The sequence below is a fragment of the Cimex lectularius genome, unplaced genomic scaffold (genome assembly GCF_000648675.2).
Source record: "Cimex lectularius strain Harlan isolate CLEC.00 unplaced genomic scaffold, Clec_2.1 scaffold3, whole genome shotgun sequence".
In the NCBI taxonomy this organism is placed as follows: Eukaryota; Metazoa; Arthropoda; class Insecta; order Hemiptera; family Cimicidae; genus Cimex; species Cimex lectularius.
In genome coordinates, this window is record NW_019392688.1 from 4,164,695 (window position 1) to 4,184,124 (window position 19,430).

A 19,430-nucleotide genomic window follows, 5' to 3' on the forward strand; every position below is an offset into this window, starting at 1 on the left:
TTATTTTAAACTTAACTTTAACTTTAAACGTTTCGGTTGGGATGAAAAGTGACGATAGATCAAGTGGTTAGAGCAGCCCCGTATTGAGCGTAGTGGGTTCGAATCCCGATGACCCGATCATGACACTAACTTTTTCATCTCAACCAAGATCTTAGATAGAAAGAATAATTAACTGAAAAAATCCAAAACGTTACAATATTAAATTCTTCTGTTAAGTCCTAGAATATATTTTTGAATATTACTATCCATTTCATATTTCAAAATATGAAACGGGAAGAATTTTTTATTATTGCTGCCATAAGGTGATTAATAATAATAATAATTATTAAAATAATAAATAATTAATTAATTGAAAAATCCAAAAAGTTACAATATTAAATTCTTCTGTTAAGTCCTAGAATATATTTTTGAATATTACTATCCATTTGTTTTATTTCAATATACGAAGCATAGGAAGATTTTTTTTATTATTGCTGCCATAAGGTAAAATAGTAAATAATTATAAGACCTTAGATAAAAAGAACAATTAATTCAAAAAATCCAAAAAGTTACAATATTAAATTCTTCTGTTAAATTCTAGAATATATTTTTGAATATTACTATCCATTTGTCTTATTTCAATACACGAAGCATGGAAAATTTTTTGTATAATTGCACAAAGTAATTAATAATAATAATAATAATAATAATAATAATATTAAAATAATAAATAATAACAAGAATAGTGATTATTTTGTTAAAAATTCCCTAGTATCGTTATCATCGGGATATTTTAGTGGCAACACTGCTGTTCGTTTCAATTTTCAAATTTAAAACATCTTTTTTTTAATGACCATTGCTAATGGATTTTGAATGACGTTTTATTTTTAAACTATAAACAATTTGTTCAGGTTATTTAATTACGTTTGAGCAAAGTTTTCTTAACGGTTGTGTTGACATTTTTATTGCACCCTAACATTTTTTAATCTGTATAGGGGGAAAAAAATTGTTTTTTTTTTCCGTTTTAAAAAAAGAAACCGGGGTCTCGTGATATCCGCGTTTTCAGCGATTACGGCCGCAGTTTTTTTTGTTGTTGTTTTGTGTCGACTCGACCGCCGGATCGCTCGACCAGTGGAAACGTGATAACCGTCGCATTTGGTAAACAGTGGAAACGGACCCGATTTGAAAGTGGATTTCGAGCGTGAGATCGCTACTCGTGGTGTTGGGCTATTTCGACAAAAGCCCGGCGCCTTTTTCCCAGACGGAAAAACCCCGGGAAATCCGGCCGATTTTCCTATTTTTCTAGAGCAAGGTTAAGTTGGCGCGCGATGCCCGCACCCTGCTGAACCCGGGCCCACCTCCGGCCGGACCGTTGCCGTGATCCGCCCCTGAGATGACAATCGCCACGAGCTAGGCAAAGCGTTCCGAGGATGGTCTCGCCCCAGAAGAAGAATAAACCGGAGAAGAAGAAAACGCCTGAAGAGCTCGTCAAAGACAACGGTAACAGTCCGTTTTTTATATCTCTGTTGTATTTCACCTTTCTACGGCCTTTCATCAGGATTTTACTCCCCTTCCCTTTCGTGTACTATTTTCTTTTCATGTTGTCATCTCATGTTCCATATGGTTTATGCTAGATTCTCCTCTCATGTATGTGGTTTCTCAGTGTCAGCTAAAAACCAAGAAGTCACCCATTTCAACAATTCTCTTAAGGAAGACATTCTTTATATATAAAATTTTCATCAAAGAACGGTAACCATCCGTTTTTTTCATATTACTATTTCATTTCACCTTTCTACATCTTCTGGTCAGGTTTGCACTTCCCTTGTCTCTTGTGTTCTGTATTTTCATGTTGTCATTTCATGGTCCGTATGCTTTATGCTGGAACCTCCTTTCAGGCATGCAATTTCCCAGTGACAACTAAAACCCAAAAAGTCACTATTTTCAACAATTCTATTAACAAAGACGTACTTTATATGTTAAACTTTAATCAAAGGCAACGGTAACCATCTGTTTTTACATATATCTATTTCACTTTTCTTCGGCCTCTGGTCAGTTTTTTACTTTGATTGTTGTTCATGTTGTCATGGTCTATTTGCTTTCTGCGAGATTCTCTTCTCAATGCTCTCAAGCATGCGATTTCCCAGAGACAGCGAAAGCCTAAAAAATCACTGTCCAATTATTCTATTATTGAAGACGTTCTTTATATGTAAAACTTTCGTCAAAGACAACGGTAGCCGTCCGTTCTTTCATCTTACTATTTTATTCCACGTTTCTACGTACTCTGGCCAGGTTTTTACTTCCCTTGTCTCTTGTGTACTCTAATTTTTTCATGTTGTCATCTCATGGTCCTTATGGTTTTGCTATATCCTCCTCTCAGGGCTTCAATTGCCCAGTGACACCTAAAACCCAAAAATGTCACCCTTTCCAACAATTCTATTAGTGAGCGTGTTCTTTACATGTAAAACTTACCGTTGGACGTGTGCCCAAATTCAGTCTAAATGTTTGAATAAATTGGCCTGGCGTTCAATGTCTGCCAAGGTTTGAAACAAGGTAAACAAATGAATTTGCAAAACTTAACTGTTGGATTTACAACTTAAAACTTTGCAGTTACATTATTCAATCAAGCAATACAATGTTAAAGCTATCGAACACATTACCAAAATAATATTGGCTGGTATAGTAAATCTGAATATAATTTAATATCAGAGAACATGTGCAAGTCGATTGATCTCTTGAAAAAAACACTCGCATTTAAATAAAAACCTATATATATGAATAAGCAGTTCAAATAAAAATGAGTGTTCTTATCTGAGCAGGTATATTGGCTTTGTGTATTTAAATAAGCATTGAATTTATTTATTTATTTTCGTAGAAGTGCAGATCAAGTTTATTCCCATCTGTTGGTTACTCCATTGAAATAAATGCAATATAGCAATTTATTCCAAAGGGATTTTTAATCGAACCGAATGCATTTTCAATTTATTTGGAATTATTATATGTGAAAGAAGGAATGCTACCGATTTTGCAATATTCAATGGAAAATGTCTATTATCTTCAGGCTATCAGACACATCAGTTCATCTTCAGGCCGGAATCGCGTCGAAGACAATAGGATTCGGTTGTGAAAGTATTTGAATATGCGGATTTCCCGTTAAAATCGAAAGCCCAGTTTTTTCTCCACCTTCCAACTCTTCTATAATTATTTGAATTTTCCATTTTGACATTACACCTGGTCTGCAGGATTGTGTACGAAAAGTCCTTCCATTTCTAGCACCGCCATATGTGGTTCAGGGCTGGTGGACACCTTTCCTTGCCTACTTAAAGACAGTTTGTCAACTTTCTTTTCAACAATTGGAGCTGATTTCTTGTTCCTTTTCCAGTATCGAAGAAGGCGAAGAACACCGCCAAGCCATTGATCAACAAGAAGTTCTACCTAGATATCAGAAACCACGCCACTCTCAAGAGAATTGAAAGCAAACTCACAGAACTCGGAGCAGTAAGTACCAAACAGTTTTTATTAACTATAATAGGCCGTCGAAAGGTCTGAGAAACTATTAGGGCTCTATTTCTGCTAACAATTTCTTAAGAATGACGAGTTTTCACCCCAAGAGCATAAAGGGACAGTTTGTCCGAATTCACATCAGACGAATTAACTGCATAGTTTTTTGACCGGTTTTCATAGATTTTATGATGCTACCATTCACTTTGTGAGGCATCAGCATTGCTTTAGTTAAAAGTTAGCATTGCCTTTTAGCAGTCGCTTCATCTCTGAAGAATGAGAAAAAAGGAAAAGGCTCTCAAACTATAATAGTACTATATATTATGCAAGGTGGGCGACCAAGACCTGAGGGGTTAAATGCCTGGATAGACTCGTACCCCATCCCTAAAAGGTCCGGGATTTGGTCGGCTCACGTGTCTTGCATAAACCTCTTGGACTTGTTCACAAACCCCAAGATTTTGGACCATTTTATCTCAGGGAGTGATTTTATGATGTCCTCTCCTTCAAAAGTTTTGAATCTTGACCTGGCATAACTATCACACTCTGCGAGGTAGTGCTGTGCGCATTTCTTCTTTTATTTCACAAAAATGGCAAAAAGGATCTGGTAGAATACCCATTCCGGAGAGGTGTCTTCTCAGTATGGGCACATTAGTATTAATAAAAATGGGGAAATTAGTATTAATACTGTTAGTACAAAATCAGCCGAACAATCTCTATATTCGCTTGTTTTTCTCTAAGCGATGAGAGAGTTGTCAGCCTAAGAGCTTTGCTACTTATTCTTGTGTAGGGGAAGATGAGGTTCTAGACTTTAATAAATCAGAGTATTCTTCAACATTTATTTTAACACGTTCCATCTTTTACATGTACACAAACCACAACTAAATCTTAATCGGTCTAAAAAGTCAGGCAAGCTCTAAATCAGGGATGGGACTATTAACAAAGACTTCCCCAAACAACGCTCACCATAAACAGCGCCCACATCATCTCCAGTGCCTTTCCGGTTTCTCAACTGTCAACCTGATCAGCAACAGCTGGTCCTCGCTGGCTCTGGCTGACTGAGTTCCAGACGAAGTTTGCTACTTCCATTCCGGATCGACTCCTGGAGTCGACTGTTCCCTGACTGGGGCTGAGTCTTTGGTCTTGACTGCGGGCAGTCTTCTGAGGTGACTGCCTCAGGTGAGTCTGATCTTGAGACTTTTGATTTCCAAATCATCCCTTTTTATACAAGTTTCTCTACTGGAGTAGGGGTAGAAAGGAAAATCAAAAATTGGGGAATTCCCACAACGCTACATATTTTTAGCCTTGTTACAACCCTTCACCCCTAAATAAGTTGATGTTAGTTATTTATTTGATTGGTTGTGCAACTATTGTAACTTTGTTTTCTAGGACAAAGTCTGCGAAACTCTTCATTGTTCTTATTTATTTGACCAACAGTGTAATTATTGCAGGGCTAAGTTTCCCTGGTTTGTAAGGAACATCACCTCGCTCCTATCTGTGCTATGACGTCCTTCGACCAACTGCTTAATTATTGAAGAGTTACGTTTCCTAGATTGGTGGGGGATGCCATGTTCCCATCCGGGTGATTGCCCCTTCCAATTTACAGCCTTTTTTGTATGGTTGTTTAAACTAAATTTTTTCTTTGTTCTTACTTTAACAACTGCAACTTATTCTAAAGGTGGCTCCAGACATGTGGGATTTGCTGAATTCTGAGCAAAAGTTCACCAAATCCTGACTAGTATGGGATGGGTGCTCGGTTATTCGCCAAGCAACAGTATTCGGTGCTTGCCTTACTCAGCTAAGCAACAAGCCTTTCCTTGTTGTAACTTTGTTATATCTTTAACTTGTCCCCTTATTCGCTTCAAATATTCGTGCAGTAGCCAAACTCAAATCATCCTCACATTCGGGAATCAACTGTAATCAAGCACCGTGCTGTTTATTTTTCAATAAAACTATTTCAACTAGTATAGATATTATAGCATTGTTTCTGTTGGTAGAAATGGATTGGCCCAACAAAAAAGTCTTAAATTTCCTCCATCTGTACCAAGCTGAACCAATAATTTGGAACGTTACTTTTCTAAATCACAAAAATCAAAACGAGCTTTTTTGATGAGTGGAAACTGATGGAAAGTAAGATGGAGCATCAGTACTCTGTGACTTAGTTTGTAACCACTACAAAACTCAGTAACCACAGCTGCAGGAATGATAGTTTCACTGTAGTCCGTCACGTTTGGTAGTACGTTGAGAACTTGCACGGCTCTTGGAAAATACATATTCGCTGTTTCTGCACATGTAAGAAACATAGGCACACTATTTGACTAATGCCAATATGAGCATCTCAAGACTTGGCAAATGTCTGGAGCCACTTTAAGACAGGGACTGGCTGTAGTATGGACTATTTATTGAACTGAGCATACTTTTTCTGTGCTGCACAATTCTTTAAGCAGGTTTACATGCTATCCTTGGTTCCTGTTCCACGGTCTTATGTTTTGCACCATTTCTTTCCTCCTCCTTCAAAGTTGAACCAAAAGGTTTTCCCTCAGGGGCGTAAAGGGATGCTCAGTTCATTTTTCAGTTTGCCAGAATTCATATTGGAAGAATTAACTGCTTAGTTTTGATATGACCTCTGCTGTTGCGAACCCTTGTTAAAAAAAAAAGGAGAAGAAAAAGAGAGAACAAACGCAGTATTTCAATTATTATTAGTTTTCGAGCGGGCGCTCGACTTCGGCGGTTTCTTATTTTTTCACTGTGAAAGCGAAAAAGACGGCGTTGCCTTGGCGGACGGTCGGTCCCCACGAGCCACCGTCGGCCGGAGGGGGCACCGTTTGCGAGCCTGCGTTTCCGATTCCGCCCCTCCTCCATTAAAAAATACACATTTTATCGATGTGTATAACAAGGTAAAATGAGAAAAAGGACAAACGGTGGAAAGGCGGAAAAAAATCCATAAATCGTGAGAACGCCTTGCGCGCGCCTCTCTCCGAATCGATATCACAGCTCGATAGTCGCCGTCGGCGAGCCTTGCGGCGTTCGGCCCAAACTCGGCTTGTTTGGATCCGGAGAGTTATTGGCCATTTTGTGACGTGCGGTCCGACTTTTCTGTTGTTGACACACGGGATGAGCACCGCGGCCCCAGGAGACGACCGGACGAGCATATCCGAGGAGGAGAGTAGCAGGAGAGGAAGACCTCTTTGAGAAAATCGCGTGAGAGCGAGGCCGCCGTGAGGAAAAAAGGTCTGTAACAACACAGCAATTGATATTCCTATCGCTTTTCGTTTCCCTTCCGTCTCTTCTCCCCCGTCCCTGGCTCGCGACGGAACTAAACACCGTGTACGCGCGACGACGGGGCACATCGTCGCCCGTCGTATTCGGTCCATCGTCGTATCCGCACCTCCGTCCCGCCTTTGTTGACACTGGGAATCGTACCTGGGCGGGCGGAGGTGAATGCACTCGGGCCGCGTACGACTTTCTCGCGTTCGGGAACGTTTCGAAACGACGTCCGGCCCGTGGAAAGCCTGACGCCGCACGCCGCACTTCGCGGGTTCAATTCATTCACCTTTAAACGACCCTACAGATCCGCTTCTCGACCTGTCGAAACCCGATTTGATAACGCTCAGATTTTACGGTGAAAAGTATTTTTTCCCCCAGCATTAACATTTTCCCTCGACGTGACAAACCGTCGATTTACGCGCGATACGTTAAACTGTCGGCCGACCCTCCACCTTCTATCCGACTTCGCCCTTCGGCGGGGAAACGTTCTGCCTCTCGTTCACGGGGATAAATTTGAACGGGCAAATTTTTGCCTTAGGTTGCAAAGCTGTTATACTCTTATCGTTTATTCCTTTATGCCCTTGCATAATTTATTACCGACGTAGTCATTTTATTCCTGATTTGCATTGAATTCACTTGAACTCTTGTTTGTAGACATTCATAGAAAGAAAAAAAAAATCAACAACAAAGAAAAAATAAATAAAACAACACTTTTGAGGTGTATTGATTATTTAAATTTTGTCAGGTTCGCACTCGACTCGTTAACACCCTTCATTTGTGATTTTTTAAACTTTATTTTTGAAACTCTGATTGATATTTATGCCATGAAAAAGTATAATTGGCATTTTTATTCCTTTTGATCGAAGTTTTGAAAAGTTGTCAAATTATCACATTAGGTTGCAATGCTGTTATATTGTTATCACTTTTTGAATGTCGGCCATAGATTTTGTTTGGTGTGTTTATCATTTGCTTATTTCACTCTCATTTGTCTAATTTTAATAATACTTTTTTTCTTTTTCAATTTTGGACAGTTTTCTTTCGTTTTTATTGCTGTGGAAACAAGTTAAAAAAAAAACTAGCTTGAAAAAATTTAATTTTCGGCATATTTAAAAAATCTATCGTAAAGAATCTTGTCCTCTGTACACCAATAGCAAGGAGCTACTGAATTCCACTAAAGTTACTAGTGCTGAAATAGCAGACTGGCATAGAATCCCCAAACAAGACTTAAAATACAACTCCGAAGACTTAGGTCCAAAATTTGTTTTCACTATCAAAATACAACTAATTAGAAATAAATATAACAACATTTTTGAAATGTATAGAATAATTTGGACAGGTTTACCTCATCCATCTTGTTGGCATCCTTCATTTGTGAATTTTTTAATTTTTATAGTTAAAACTCTGATTGATATTTACGTCCTGAAAAAAGTATAATTGGCGATTTTTATTCCTTTAGACAAAATTTTGAGAAGTTGTGACAAATTATCACATTAGGTTGCAATGCTGTTATGTTGTTATGATTTTTTGAAGGTCGGCCATGGATTTTGTTTGGTGGTGTTTATCATTTGCTTGTTTTCCTCTCATTTGACCAATTTTAATAAAAAAAATTTCCCGGGTTCAATTTTGGGCAGTATTCTTTCATATTTATCACTGTGGAAGCGAAAAAAACTGAAAATTTTCTAATTTTTGGCTTATTTAAAAATATGTCTTGCCATCTGTCTGTCAATAGCAAGGAGATACTGAATTCTGCTAAGTCAGATACTAGTATTGAAACAGCAGACTGACTAGAATCCTGAAACAAGACTTAAAATACAACTACAAAGACTTTTAGGACCAAAATTTGTTTTCACTATCAAAACACAACTAATTAAAAATAAATATAACAATACTTTTGAAATGTATTGGCAGGTTTAATTTAGGTTAATTTTTTTAAAATTACGCTTAAAACTCTTCATTGTTTCCTTTTGACCAATTTTTGATGAGAATTTGGCTCAGATGATCACATTTGGTTTTAATGCTGTTATATTGTTATCACTTTTTTTTAAAGGTTGGCGATGGATTTTGTGGATTTTGCCCTCATTTGACTTATTTTCATGTTCTGCCTCAATTTAGAGCAGTTTCTTTCTTTTTTATCGACGTACAAGCAAAAAAAGAATTTTTCAGAAAATTTTTAATTTTTTTAATATGTTTAAAAAAAATTATCAAAAACAATCTTGTACATGAATAGCGAGGATCTACCAAATTCAATTAAAGTCAGGTAGTTACACATGAACAGCAGATTGATGACAGATTGTTCAGACAAGACAAGCTCTTAAAAATGTGTGTAGCATGACTTCGAGAAAGCTTATGACACCATGTGGAAATGCGGAATAGTCAAGATGTGCCAAGAATGAGGGCTTAGGGAGAATATCCTAGGAAATTTAGAGTTAAATTGGGTACAATATTATCGGAAGAATAGTAAAATGGAATTCTCCATGGATCGGTACTTTCTGTGACACTGGGATTGCAATAAATAACATAGCAGACAAAATAGAAGCATCTGTACTTAAATCACTAAATATTGGTGATCTAAATATTCTTTTAAGCAGAACAGAATTTAATGATATTGGTATAAAAGTTTGACCTCAACATTTTGTAAATGAACTGACCTAATCTTGCTTCCAAAGGTTCCAAACCTTTCTTGAAACCATCCTAAGCCAATCCCTCTACACTTTCCCATCCTGAAAGCCTACCACACCACCTTAAATGATGATTGCTACTTAATGCCTCACATTGAGTGCCTGTATCGGTTTGGTTTCTTTAAAGGCCCATCTTTGGACTTTACAAATCGTCACTATTGTGTAAAGAGTGGGTCATGCAGAAGCTGATGGTGTGATGATAATGGCGAGGGATGGCTTTGGGAACGGATTTCCTCCTGCATCAAAGGGGACCAGAGCATGTACAAACAAGATGCACTATAAATACTTACCCTGTGTTATCACACAATATCCCATTATCTACGAGTGTGGGGATGGTTGTAGTACTAGACTCCACTGATATCCGCTATCATTCCGACCCCTACAGTGGGTCATTGCATACAGGAGACATAACTTGTGTCCTCCGGTTGCAGTACATAGTGTCAGTGTTGAAAAATAAATATGAAAGGCTAATTTTATACGATCTCTAATTTGGTGCGCCTCACAAAGTATATCACACTAAATAAACAGTCTACTGATAGTAATATATTATATGCTTTTTTATTTGGTCCAATTAATCAAAGTAATTTTGTACTGTTGTTGTTTAATTATTATGCAAAATATGGTTATGATAAAGTAATGTCACAAATGGGACTCAAACCGATGACCTCTGGGTCAGTACCCCGGTAGAAGTGCTAGGGTGCTGATCTGGAGTTCGTGGGTTTGCGTCTTGCTTGTGACAATAATTTTTCAACTGAACAGTTCTTTTCATAACAATTAAAGTCTGCTGGTAGTTGGTCAACTTTCAGTTGGAAAGGAAGTAGGGAGCCTATCCAACTTTGACTGGCAGGTATCAACTGACTAGATTCGCTTGAGTATGCACACACATGAGATATGCTGAATAAGTGGGTAGTGTGCATTGGTCTTTAAAAGAGTTGGTTTTATTAATAAGCATATTTATATTTTTGTTACATCAAGCTTGTGAATAAAAATGGATTTATACCTTACTGCAATGCTTTTCGCAAATTTTTTGTTCTATATGGCAATTGTTTAAATGTTTTTCCAGACACTTGAATTATTCTTAGTGAAGGAAGTCAACTACGTTGTAACCGACCGTGAAAATTATTTACCAGGGCGAAATAGCTACTCCAACGTTCCAACACCGTCTCCTTTGCCGTTTTGCAGTATTTCACCAGCTACGACAGATTCTCCTAAAGATGGAGTGATCACCTTTAGAGCCGTAAGTGAAATTTTTTTTGTAATTTCCCGCTTTATATTATTATTATTATTATTTTTTTTTTTTGAAGCGGTCTCGTGCAGAGACCATGTTAGAGAGAGTGAAGAACCAGCCACAAAAGACAACTGGAGACATTTTAGACAACGCTATCGCCTGGAAAATTCCCATATATCCTTTGCACAGGGTTGGTAACAAATTCTGTTATTTTGTTTTTACGCCTGTTTATACATTGTCATTTTGTGCAGTTTGTAAGCTGGTTAGAAAAAGTCGGAAAAAAAGTTGAAAAACTTGCAGGCGACACTGGTTTACTAGTTGGTCGGGGTGTGCGCGAACTTCGAGGTTGTTTTCTCAAGATTGAAACCACTTCGAGGCCTGAATTCCGGCAGTTTTCATCTTGGCCTAGCTTAGGGCTGACTAATCATAAAACTAACCAGTTGAATGGCAATGACTTGCAAAGGTAATTTTTATCTACACTTGCGCTAAAAATTACATTTTTACAATGATTATAATTACAATGAAATTTCCAGAATGACAAGAAAAGTGAACCGAACTGCGAAAGAAGCTACTTCTGCACCAGGTGGTGGCAATGGGTACTGTGAGGTTGGTTTTTGTTATTACTTTGTATAATAAAGTCAAATAATTACTAATATCAGAGAAATAAGACAATTTTTAGATATATTAATAAAAACAATGATTTTTTATTGTGTATTCAACCTTTAATATTGCTTTTTTCAGATGTGTAGAGTGTGCTATGATCAGCTAGACACACATGTGTTATCAGCACAACATAGTAAATTGGCTAATGACTCTTCCCAATATGCCCAACTTGACTCTATAATTGCTCAACACAATTTAGGGTAATTTTTTAAATTTAGTTCTCTATAAACTGTAAAAATATCTTGGCTTACTATTACGATTATGAAAACAAGGAAAATTGTATTATTACATGATTAATCTTCAAGCGGGCGCGACTTTTTTTTTGGCACTTGTGAGCACAGGGCCGTAGTCTACTGCCAATTCATTTTCACGTGTTTTCATCCAATATCCCATCCCGATCCTTTGAAATAGGGGTAATTTTGATAGCAGCTCCAACACAGATGTTTAAACATTGAAAAAATTTATTCAAAATGACAAATTGAATCACAAGTAATACGAGACAGACATACAGACGATATGTCTTTTGAAGAAAATGAAGAGCAAAAAAAAAATCGCATGAAAAAAATGAAACCTGTGAAAAACATTGTGCATTACCATCTGAATCATTTTGATTCGACGGATGTCCTTATGTTTAGAGAAACCTGTCCTAAAAAATGTGAAAAAAACACCTTATGAGGAGAAGATAAATGTACACAATGTAGGTTGGTATATGTGGGAGGTATCTACTTATATTAATATTATTATTTTATGATTAGAACGTACTGATAATAAGAGAAAGAGAGAGAGGTAGGAAATATTAATGAAGAAAACAAAACAATCTTACCTATAAGAAAAAATTGATAATAATTTGGATTTATATGAAAAAATTTGATAACAGTACATAACTGGGATTCATTAGCTAATAATAAACAGTGCAGTGCACTGAAAAACGTTAACACATTATTGCTAATACTCATTCGTTAAACTTACAAAAACACAAAATTGATAATTACATTTCGTTGTGATTGTCAATGTAAGAATGAAACTTTAGCGCAAGGCGGTAAACTACTCTGAATGTTTGACAGGGATGGCTCGCCGATCCGGAAGATGATTAATTTGCAATTTAGTTTCATATATTGTAAGTTTAGAATACAATCCCCACACAGCAAAAATGTAGAAAGAGTTGCTCATGTTTTTATGCCAAGGGTGGTTGATTTCCGCCTAAGTGCTCCCGCATGAAGGTACAATTGAAATTACAGATTGTTAGGATGGCTTATGACTTAAGAAAAAATTATGATTGTTGTAGTTTTTTTTTTCCATTTAATTTGGTAATTTTTTTTTTTTAATAGGGTTGGCGCATTGAGGAAATCACTTAGGATAGCTAAATCCCCTCCTCCGTACCTACCACCAGAGATGGGAGGCCGACAAAGTACTGAGAGTGCTTGTAAGCAGTCTTCACCGGTGCTATCGTCGCCGATTTCCATTCCAAAATTGAACGGTCATATCACAAGATCAACCTCTAGGATCCACATGGTTGTCCCGAGAGTTAATCTCGGCACTCCTGTATCCCTGCCTCCGCATTTCAACGGGATCGAGTTGAGGTCGAAGAAGACACCTTTAAAAGATACCAAAACGCCGACGAGCGGCTCTGATCATGAAGAGAAAACTAAGGTTAAAAAGCCATGCTCCTCGCCCGTTCCTGTTGCTGCCTCACCTAACAAACATTCTTCGGCTTCTTCCCCATCAGTCGAGCACAATTTGCGATCGAGGAAATGTCAGGTGAAGCAGTCAAGCCCAGCAGCTGAAAATCCTGTTAGGAGTCCAGGCACCAAACCACTTCCAGTGCTGAGGGCGATTCCAATAGTTCCAAAAAGTCTTGCGAAAGCACCCGCAAAATCGTCGAGGACGTCTAACGTGAATAAACTCTCATCACCGCCACCTCCACCCCCACCTCAATCTCAATCGCCCTCAAAGAGGTTAATAAAAAAGAGGTTGTCTGTTGAGGAAAAGCTCATAGAGGATAACAAGTCTTATTACAAAGTTGAGGTTTTAAACAGCAAATTGAGATCGACTGATTACTTTATTTCTCAAAAACAGGTAATTTTCATAAACAGTAATTTTTTAAAATTAGAAATTAGTTAATTATTATATTAAAAAGTAGGTTAAAATGTGTTGGTTTTTTGCATGCTTGTTTTTGTTTGAATGTACATTAAAAGGAAATTTATTTCCATCAAGGTTGAAGCTAAACTCAATGGGAACAGCACATCAAACAACAACAACCAGCTCAAGTCTCCTAATGAGGTTAAATCTGTGGTTGTTCGGTTTAAAAAAGTGCGTAAGTCCGAGTTGGCCGTATTGAGCGACGAGGCAGAAAGTTTCATGTTCGGCGAACCCAAAAAAGAGCTCGAGCAACACTCGTTGAGCGATGAGAGAGATGAAGAGTCTGAACAAGATGCCTCCGAGTCCGAGGAGGATGTCAAAACGACAAAAAAATCGAGCAGACGTAGCGAGAGGAGTCATTCGTCCAGCAAGTCGGAAGAAACTAGGATCAAAGAGGAGGAGTTCGATTTAACTAAAGTTAAACAGGAAGTTGAAGACTCGTCCTTTCACGAAAAGGTAAACATTTTTTAAACAAGCCATTAATTTTATAATATGAAATAATTTATGATTAAAAATAAGGATTTAAATTTTTTTATGTCAGGGATTCAAAATATTTATTCCTCTCAAAAACATAAAAGAAAAATAACGGAACAAAAATTAATTTGTATCAATTAAAGTTTTTAGTTGAGATAAAAAAGTCAGTCATGAGCGGGATTTGAACCCACAATGTTCAGCTAGATACGCCGCTGCTCAATTAAAAACCTTAATTAATTGAAAGATATTAATTGGTCAAGTGGACCACAAAAACTAGTGGAATTAATTTGTATACTGTATAAATTGTAAAGGTATCTTTAGTAATTTTTTTGTTGAAACTTTCTGTAATATTCATAAATTTAATTGATCCCTGAAACTGCAAATTTATAATAAATCACTTTCTTTTGATTGGTTAAAATTTTTTTTATATCGTGGTATATTATTTCCTGGCTTGTGCTAACATTTCCAATTTATTTATTTTTTCAGGTGATGTTCTCTTTTGAGATGAAGCCAAGGCAAGAAATTTGGATGACTACTTACCAGAGACAGGCTGAAGGGAATGAACATTATATTCCTCAATACCATACGTACCCCGGTTCAGTCATGTTGCCGTACGAGTTACCCTGGGCCAAGAGAAAATACAAGAAAAGTTTCAAATCGTTTGAAAGCAAAATCCCTCAACACTTGCTTCATGAAAAGCCGAGAAAATCACCTCGATGCCATGCATCGACCCTTGCTATCATGTCGTCGTTGATACCAAGAAGGAGGTTGCAAAGGGAGTGTACCGACAGGCCTGTCAGTTATGAAGAGGAATCCTCACTTACAGAAACGGTCGAGTCTTCAACTTCGGCTTCTTCCATAGCACCGAGATTGCAGCCGGAAGTGGTCACTAGTGCAACCAAAGATTTAGTCGATATAGATAAAATCGACACGGATCCTGCCACTTTCTTGGGTGTCGATCCGACGTGTGTCCAGGAAGCTGAACCTCTGATAAGAAAAGCTGGATTCGATCTCAGCCTTGAAGCTCTTCTGTCCAGTAGCCTCCAGGGACCTTCGTTTGAAATTGAAGAATCCCATCCGCCAAACCATAAATTGTTCAGTAATTTACGATATGTGAATATAGACTCTTGTGCATCTTCTGAGTGTTCGGATTTTTTTGGTTTCCTCGACGACGGACGTGTTGTGAGTAAGAAGAGAAAGAGGAAAAAAAGGAACATGACGGGCTGGCCCAACGAATCCAAATACAAAAGAAAACTGAAGGAGAAGGATGGGCCCTCCTCCTCTTCTTCCATGTTCACTATGACTGATCCCAGTTTCCCCTTTGCCACCGGCCAACACGGCACAATCCCATCTTCCTCGCTAATTTTACCCAGGAAGCGTGGAAGACCCCCAAAAAACCGCTTCAAGCTAGTGACGCCGACTCTGCTCTCCTCTCCCCACACTGCCTCCGCGACTTCGCCTCGGACCCAGGAACTCGAGAGAAAGAGCGAGGAAGAACCAAGGTTGAAAAGGAAACTGTTCAGGATTTTCACAAATAGCGTAAACTAGCTAGTCATATACGTGCTAAATAGACTATTCACTCCTTTCCCTGATGTAAATAACTAATTTATTAATAATACACTAAAGAGATCATTCAGATGGGAATCTTATGTGAGTTTCTTATTATAAAGACATTTGAGTCGAGAACAGTATTTTTTCCACAATTTTTTGAAATAGAGGGATTTGTGTATTTATGTATAGAAAAAAATTATTTTGTACATTATTTTCTAGTGTTTTCTAAAAAAAAAAATTTACATATCCCAAGTTGTTTTACTTTTGGGAAATTTCCAGAGGTTCTATTGTAATAAATTTTTGTAAATATTTTATATAAATATATACATTATTTAATTTTTAGAGAAAGATTAAAAAATGTTATATGTTAATTTTCTGTAAATGGAAAGAATCTCATTTTTAGTTTTTAATAACATTAATTTTAAAAACATCTATTAATAGTTTAATATATTGTATTTTTACTTTTTTAATTTATGAATGTTGTCTGTTTATTATTGAACAATAAGGTTATTGAACAATAATTTGCTATGAATCAAACAATACGCATTTGGGTGGGAGGATTTCCAAAAATGAGATCCTTATAACGTACAAATTCCTAATGTTAAAAACAAAACAAAAAAACGCTTAATTAAGAAGAAAACTTATATTTTAAATTTAAAAGACACATGTAGCCTTGAAAGGAAAAAAGTAATATTTAAAAAATGTGTTATTGTTCCTAAATTGTGGGTTAGTAAAATTTTGTATACGATAGGAATGAGACCATTCAATAAAATATGCCCCGGTAAAATAAAAATGGAATCAGTATTAAGTTAAAAACAGACATTTCACACGTTTATCTCAAGTCGAAAATATTAATTTTTTTTTTCAAATTTTGCACATTTTATTTTTGTATACATGTCTCAATGCCAAAATGTTTTTTTTTCTCCATTGTGTTGGAACAGGGTGTTTGTATTAGTGAGTTTAGTGGCTTCTGGGAACTTTCAACGGTAAACAGACATTGGGCACTTTAAAATTTATTTGTAATAATTATGTTATTTAACCGAATAGACCTGAATGAAAAAGAAGTTATAAATATATATTATACCATTTTTATATTAAATTTGGTGTCTGTGTGCACAATTCCAGATCCTAATCGTAAAACTGACCTCAGCAAGTACATGCATACGTTGGAAAGTTTCACTTAATTAGATTAAAAATAAGGAGTCAAGTGAAGTTTACAGTACAAAAGCTCAAGACCCATTTTTTTTTTTTTAATTAAACCATGACAAAATAAATAGTCAAAATTACTCACTTTTTTAAACTACTAATTCTTACATTTTTATTTTATCTTTACTTTATTCTCTTATACTGCTGTATTTCTATAAATGAATAAACTTTCAAACTTAACAGTCATTTAAACTTACAGTTTGGTAGAGAGTCAGTTTCTGTATTTTAATTATTTTTATCTCTATAAATTAAAAGAACAAAATGAAACCGATATAAGAAGAATCTTAACTATAACAGCATCAGTAAAGCCTCGAGTCGAACATCTTCTTCCTTATGTGGACTCTGTTGTGTTTGGCCAAATGGTCCGAACGTGAGAACCGTTTAGGGCACTCAGAGCAGGAATAAGGCCGGTGGCCCGAGTGGGAGCGCGAGTGCCTGCCGAGTTCATCGGATCGGCTGAACCTCCATTGACAGCCAGGCCACTCGCAGCGGAACGGTTTCTCACCAGTGTGACGACGTAGGTGCGCTTTGAGGTGAGACGCCTTTGAGTAATCTTTGGGGCAGCCTGGATACGGGCATTCAAACTCTTTCCTCTGCGGTTCCTGTAATAAAAAACCCACTAATTTAATGAAGCTAAAATTGTTGTACTGAGTTTATTGTAGGTCTGCAGGTAATCAAGTTTGATCATTTTTGGCTACAATAAAAACTAGTACGTACGCTGAAGATAATGAAAAGCTGAAACGAAATGTCTGTCAGGCCAAATTAGCAATACGGACCAAAACAACAGTACTTTTATTTATTAAAATTGCTTATAAGTTAGAAGTGTATGGTGGTACCTCAGGTGAGAGAGCCCGCTGGTATTCCATTGCAAATTGTGGCTGCGGGCTGGTTTCTGGCTGGAAGAGCCTGACTCCGAGAACGTCTAGGTAGATAGATGCTTCTTCTATGACCGAGTTGGAGCAGAGCTCATCACAGAGCGGCGTCCTTTCTGGAACTGGCGTTGGGTTCTCCAGTTGCCAGTCAGATGACAGTGATTCCAATGACAGCAGCAACTCGTCCACTTCGTCCATCTGAAAATGGGCAAAGTCCTGTCCAGAGATTGAGAGAAAATGCCACTTTCTTGTAACAAATCCGAATCAAAACGGAAAAACAATTATAAAAACATTTCTCAATTTGAAACTTTGTTAGTTTGCCTGCTAAGCTTTCGATATAATGTAAAATCGTGGTGAAACAAAGCTTACAACTTCATGCCTAAATCTACTAAAGTTTCTGACGGAAATGGAAGACATTTTCTTTCAGAATAATTTACCGCCATTCATTTTAATTTGGATTGCCCGGTTTAGCCGTTAGCGCTTTTTCCAAAAGGCATCGATGTTTTCACATTTGTTAAAAATGGAAGCCATTTTCTTTCAGAATTATTTAACGCAATTTAAAATCTTTGGCGTTTAGACTTAAATTCTCTATTATTTACCAGTAGCAATATATGCCTGCTATTATTAATAATCCCAGCGGTCTTCGTTCTGTACAACCGCCATCCATTTTACTCTGAAATTCTGGATTGCCAGTTTTGTGCCTTTTTTTGAAAAATGATATTTCGATACCCACCTTGTTTCACTTGTAGTTGAGTTTTCGAGCAAATATTCAACGTTTGATGTATCGATTGTCGTGATGCGAGATTTAACTAAGATAAAACAACTTGATGTAATAATTTGCATGAAAAAAAGATTTAAAAAAATCATTCACGTGTATAAATATCAGGAATGTAATATGTACAGTGTCCATCTTATTTCTTACACAAACAGAATTTGTAATAATCCCCTGAATCTGCGTCCTATCTATTTATTATTTATCACATATTGGCCGATTTTAATTTTCCCCGTGTATTTCATTTAAATGCTATTTTATAAATATGATTTTTAACGGAAGCTGGGCTTTTAAAACACGTTTTTCAAGTCAAAGTCAATAAATTGACCAGTGCGTTATTTTCTTTGGGCTTAAATGTTAATAATAGTCATTACTACTTATTTGAAATAGAGTCGAGATTGTAGCTTTTTTTGGACAAATTTGTTTCTTGCAATTTCTTTTGAGCAATTCGAGGCCGGCGGCCGGCACAAATCCGCCAAATTTATATTCCATCAGGGTATAATTAAAAAAAAAGTTACTACTCACCATGTCTGCACGCTCCAGAGATTTCCTTCTGACTAATAACCCTGATCCTGTTGGAAGGACAACGGCAAAGCGTCCCCTGGGACGTCTCTGGTCGCCCTTATCGCTGCACATGCCTCTTCAGCTGGACAAGAAGATAATCGGCAACTTGTCCGCTCGTTAGGCCAATTATTGCTGTTTAAAAGCTGTTTCTGGAAAACGATACCCGCTATTTACAGAACGAACGAGGAATTTTTTCGTTTATTTTAAAACTCTTCGTGTTTTGATCTGGCACAATCGGTGTCCGTATCGCAGGGCTTCCAAACTTTTTAGCCATCGGACCCCTTTCACAGAACAAAATCCAGGACGGACCCATCGCATTCAAGTATTTAAAATCTTACTATTGGGTTGTCCGGAAAATAATGCAGGATTTTGGTATTAAACAAAAAAAAAGAAACTAGTTACTTTAAAGCAATGTTCTTTAATCAAAATAATTTCCCATACTCTCAATACATTTCTCCCAACGTGTTGGTAACTTATTAATTCCGTCTGAGTAGAATTCAGAATTTTTAGAATTGATAAAGTCAATAAATGCATTTTCCAGT

General features: G+C 36.9%; 2 protein-coding genes and 1 long non-coding RNA gene across 8 annotated transcripts; 1 reads left to right on the forward strand and 2 right to left on the reverse strand.

Annotated features, from left to right (window-relative positions):
* The first annotated feature begins 920 nt into the window (after positions 1-920).
* Positions 921-15,572, forward strand: LOC106662249. Of its 2 annotated transcripts, XM_014386176.2 has the most exons (10): positions 921-1,479; positions 3,359-3,474; positions 10,483-10,656; positions 10,724-10,837; positions 10,899-11,110; positions 11,181-11,253; positions 11,389-11,510; positions 12,639-13,386; positions 13,525-13,905; positions 14,410-15,572. In XM_014386176.2, the coding sequence occupies exons 1-10, from the start codon at positions 1,410-1,412 to the stop codon at positions 15,469-15,471; spliced, it is 3,072 nt and encodes a 1,023-aa protein (XP_014241662.1). In that variant the 5' UTR covers positions 921-1,409; the 3' UTR covers positions 15,472-15,572. The 2 variants fall into 2 exon arrangements, with proteins under 2 accessions (XP_014241662.1, XP_014241663.1); XM_014386177.2 differs by lacking the exons at positions 921-1,479; positions 3,359-3,474 and adding an exon at positions 6,511-6,705.
* Positions 1,488-8,593, reverse strand: LOC106662250. 2 transcript variants are annotated; one of them, XR_002910028.1, is made up of 4 exons: positions 8,084-8,593; positions 2,235-2,509; positions 1,768-2,136; positions 1,488-1,648 (listed from the first exon to the last, which is right to left on the reverse strand). It is a non-coding gene; the product is annotated as an uncharacterized LOC106662250 (long non-coding RNA). The 2 variants fall into 2 exon arrangements; XR_002910029.1 differs by lacking the exon at positions 8,084-8,593 and having other exon boundaries at positions 2,235-2,378; positions 2,449-2,683.
* Positions 15,573-15,959: 387 nt separating the features above from the next.
* Positions 15,960-18,975, reverse strand: LOC106662061 (Krueppel-like factor 15). 4 transcript variants are annotated; one of them, XM_024225815.1, is made up of 4 exons: positions 18,850-18,919; positions 18,286-18,361; positions 17,517-17,750; positions 15,960-17,282 (listed from the first exon to the last, which is right to left on the reverse strand). In XM_024225815.1, exons 3-4 carry the CDS (start codon positions 17,748-17,750, stop codon positions 16,980-16,982), a joined length of 537 nt encoding a protein of 178 aa, XP_024081583.1. In that variant the 5' UTR covers positions 18,286-18,361; positions 18,850-18,919; the 3' UTR covers positions 15,960-16,979. The 4 variants fall into 4 exon arrangements, with proteins under 4 accessions (XP_024081583.1, XP_024081584.1, XP_014241351.1 ...); XM_024225816.1 differs by having other exon boundaries at positions 17,517-17,768; XM_014385865.2 differs by lacking the exon at positions 18,286-18,361 and having other exon boundaries at positions 18,850-18,975.
* Between the last annotated feature and the right edge of the window lie 455 nt (positions 18,976-19,430).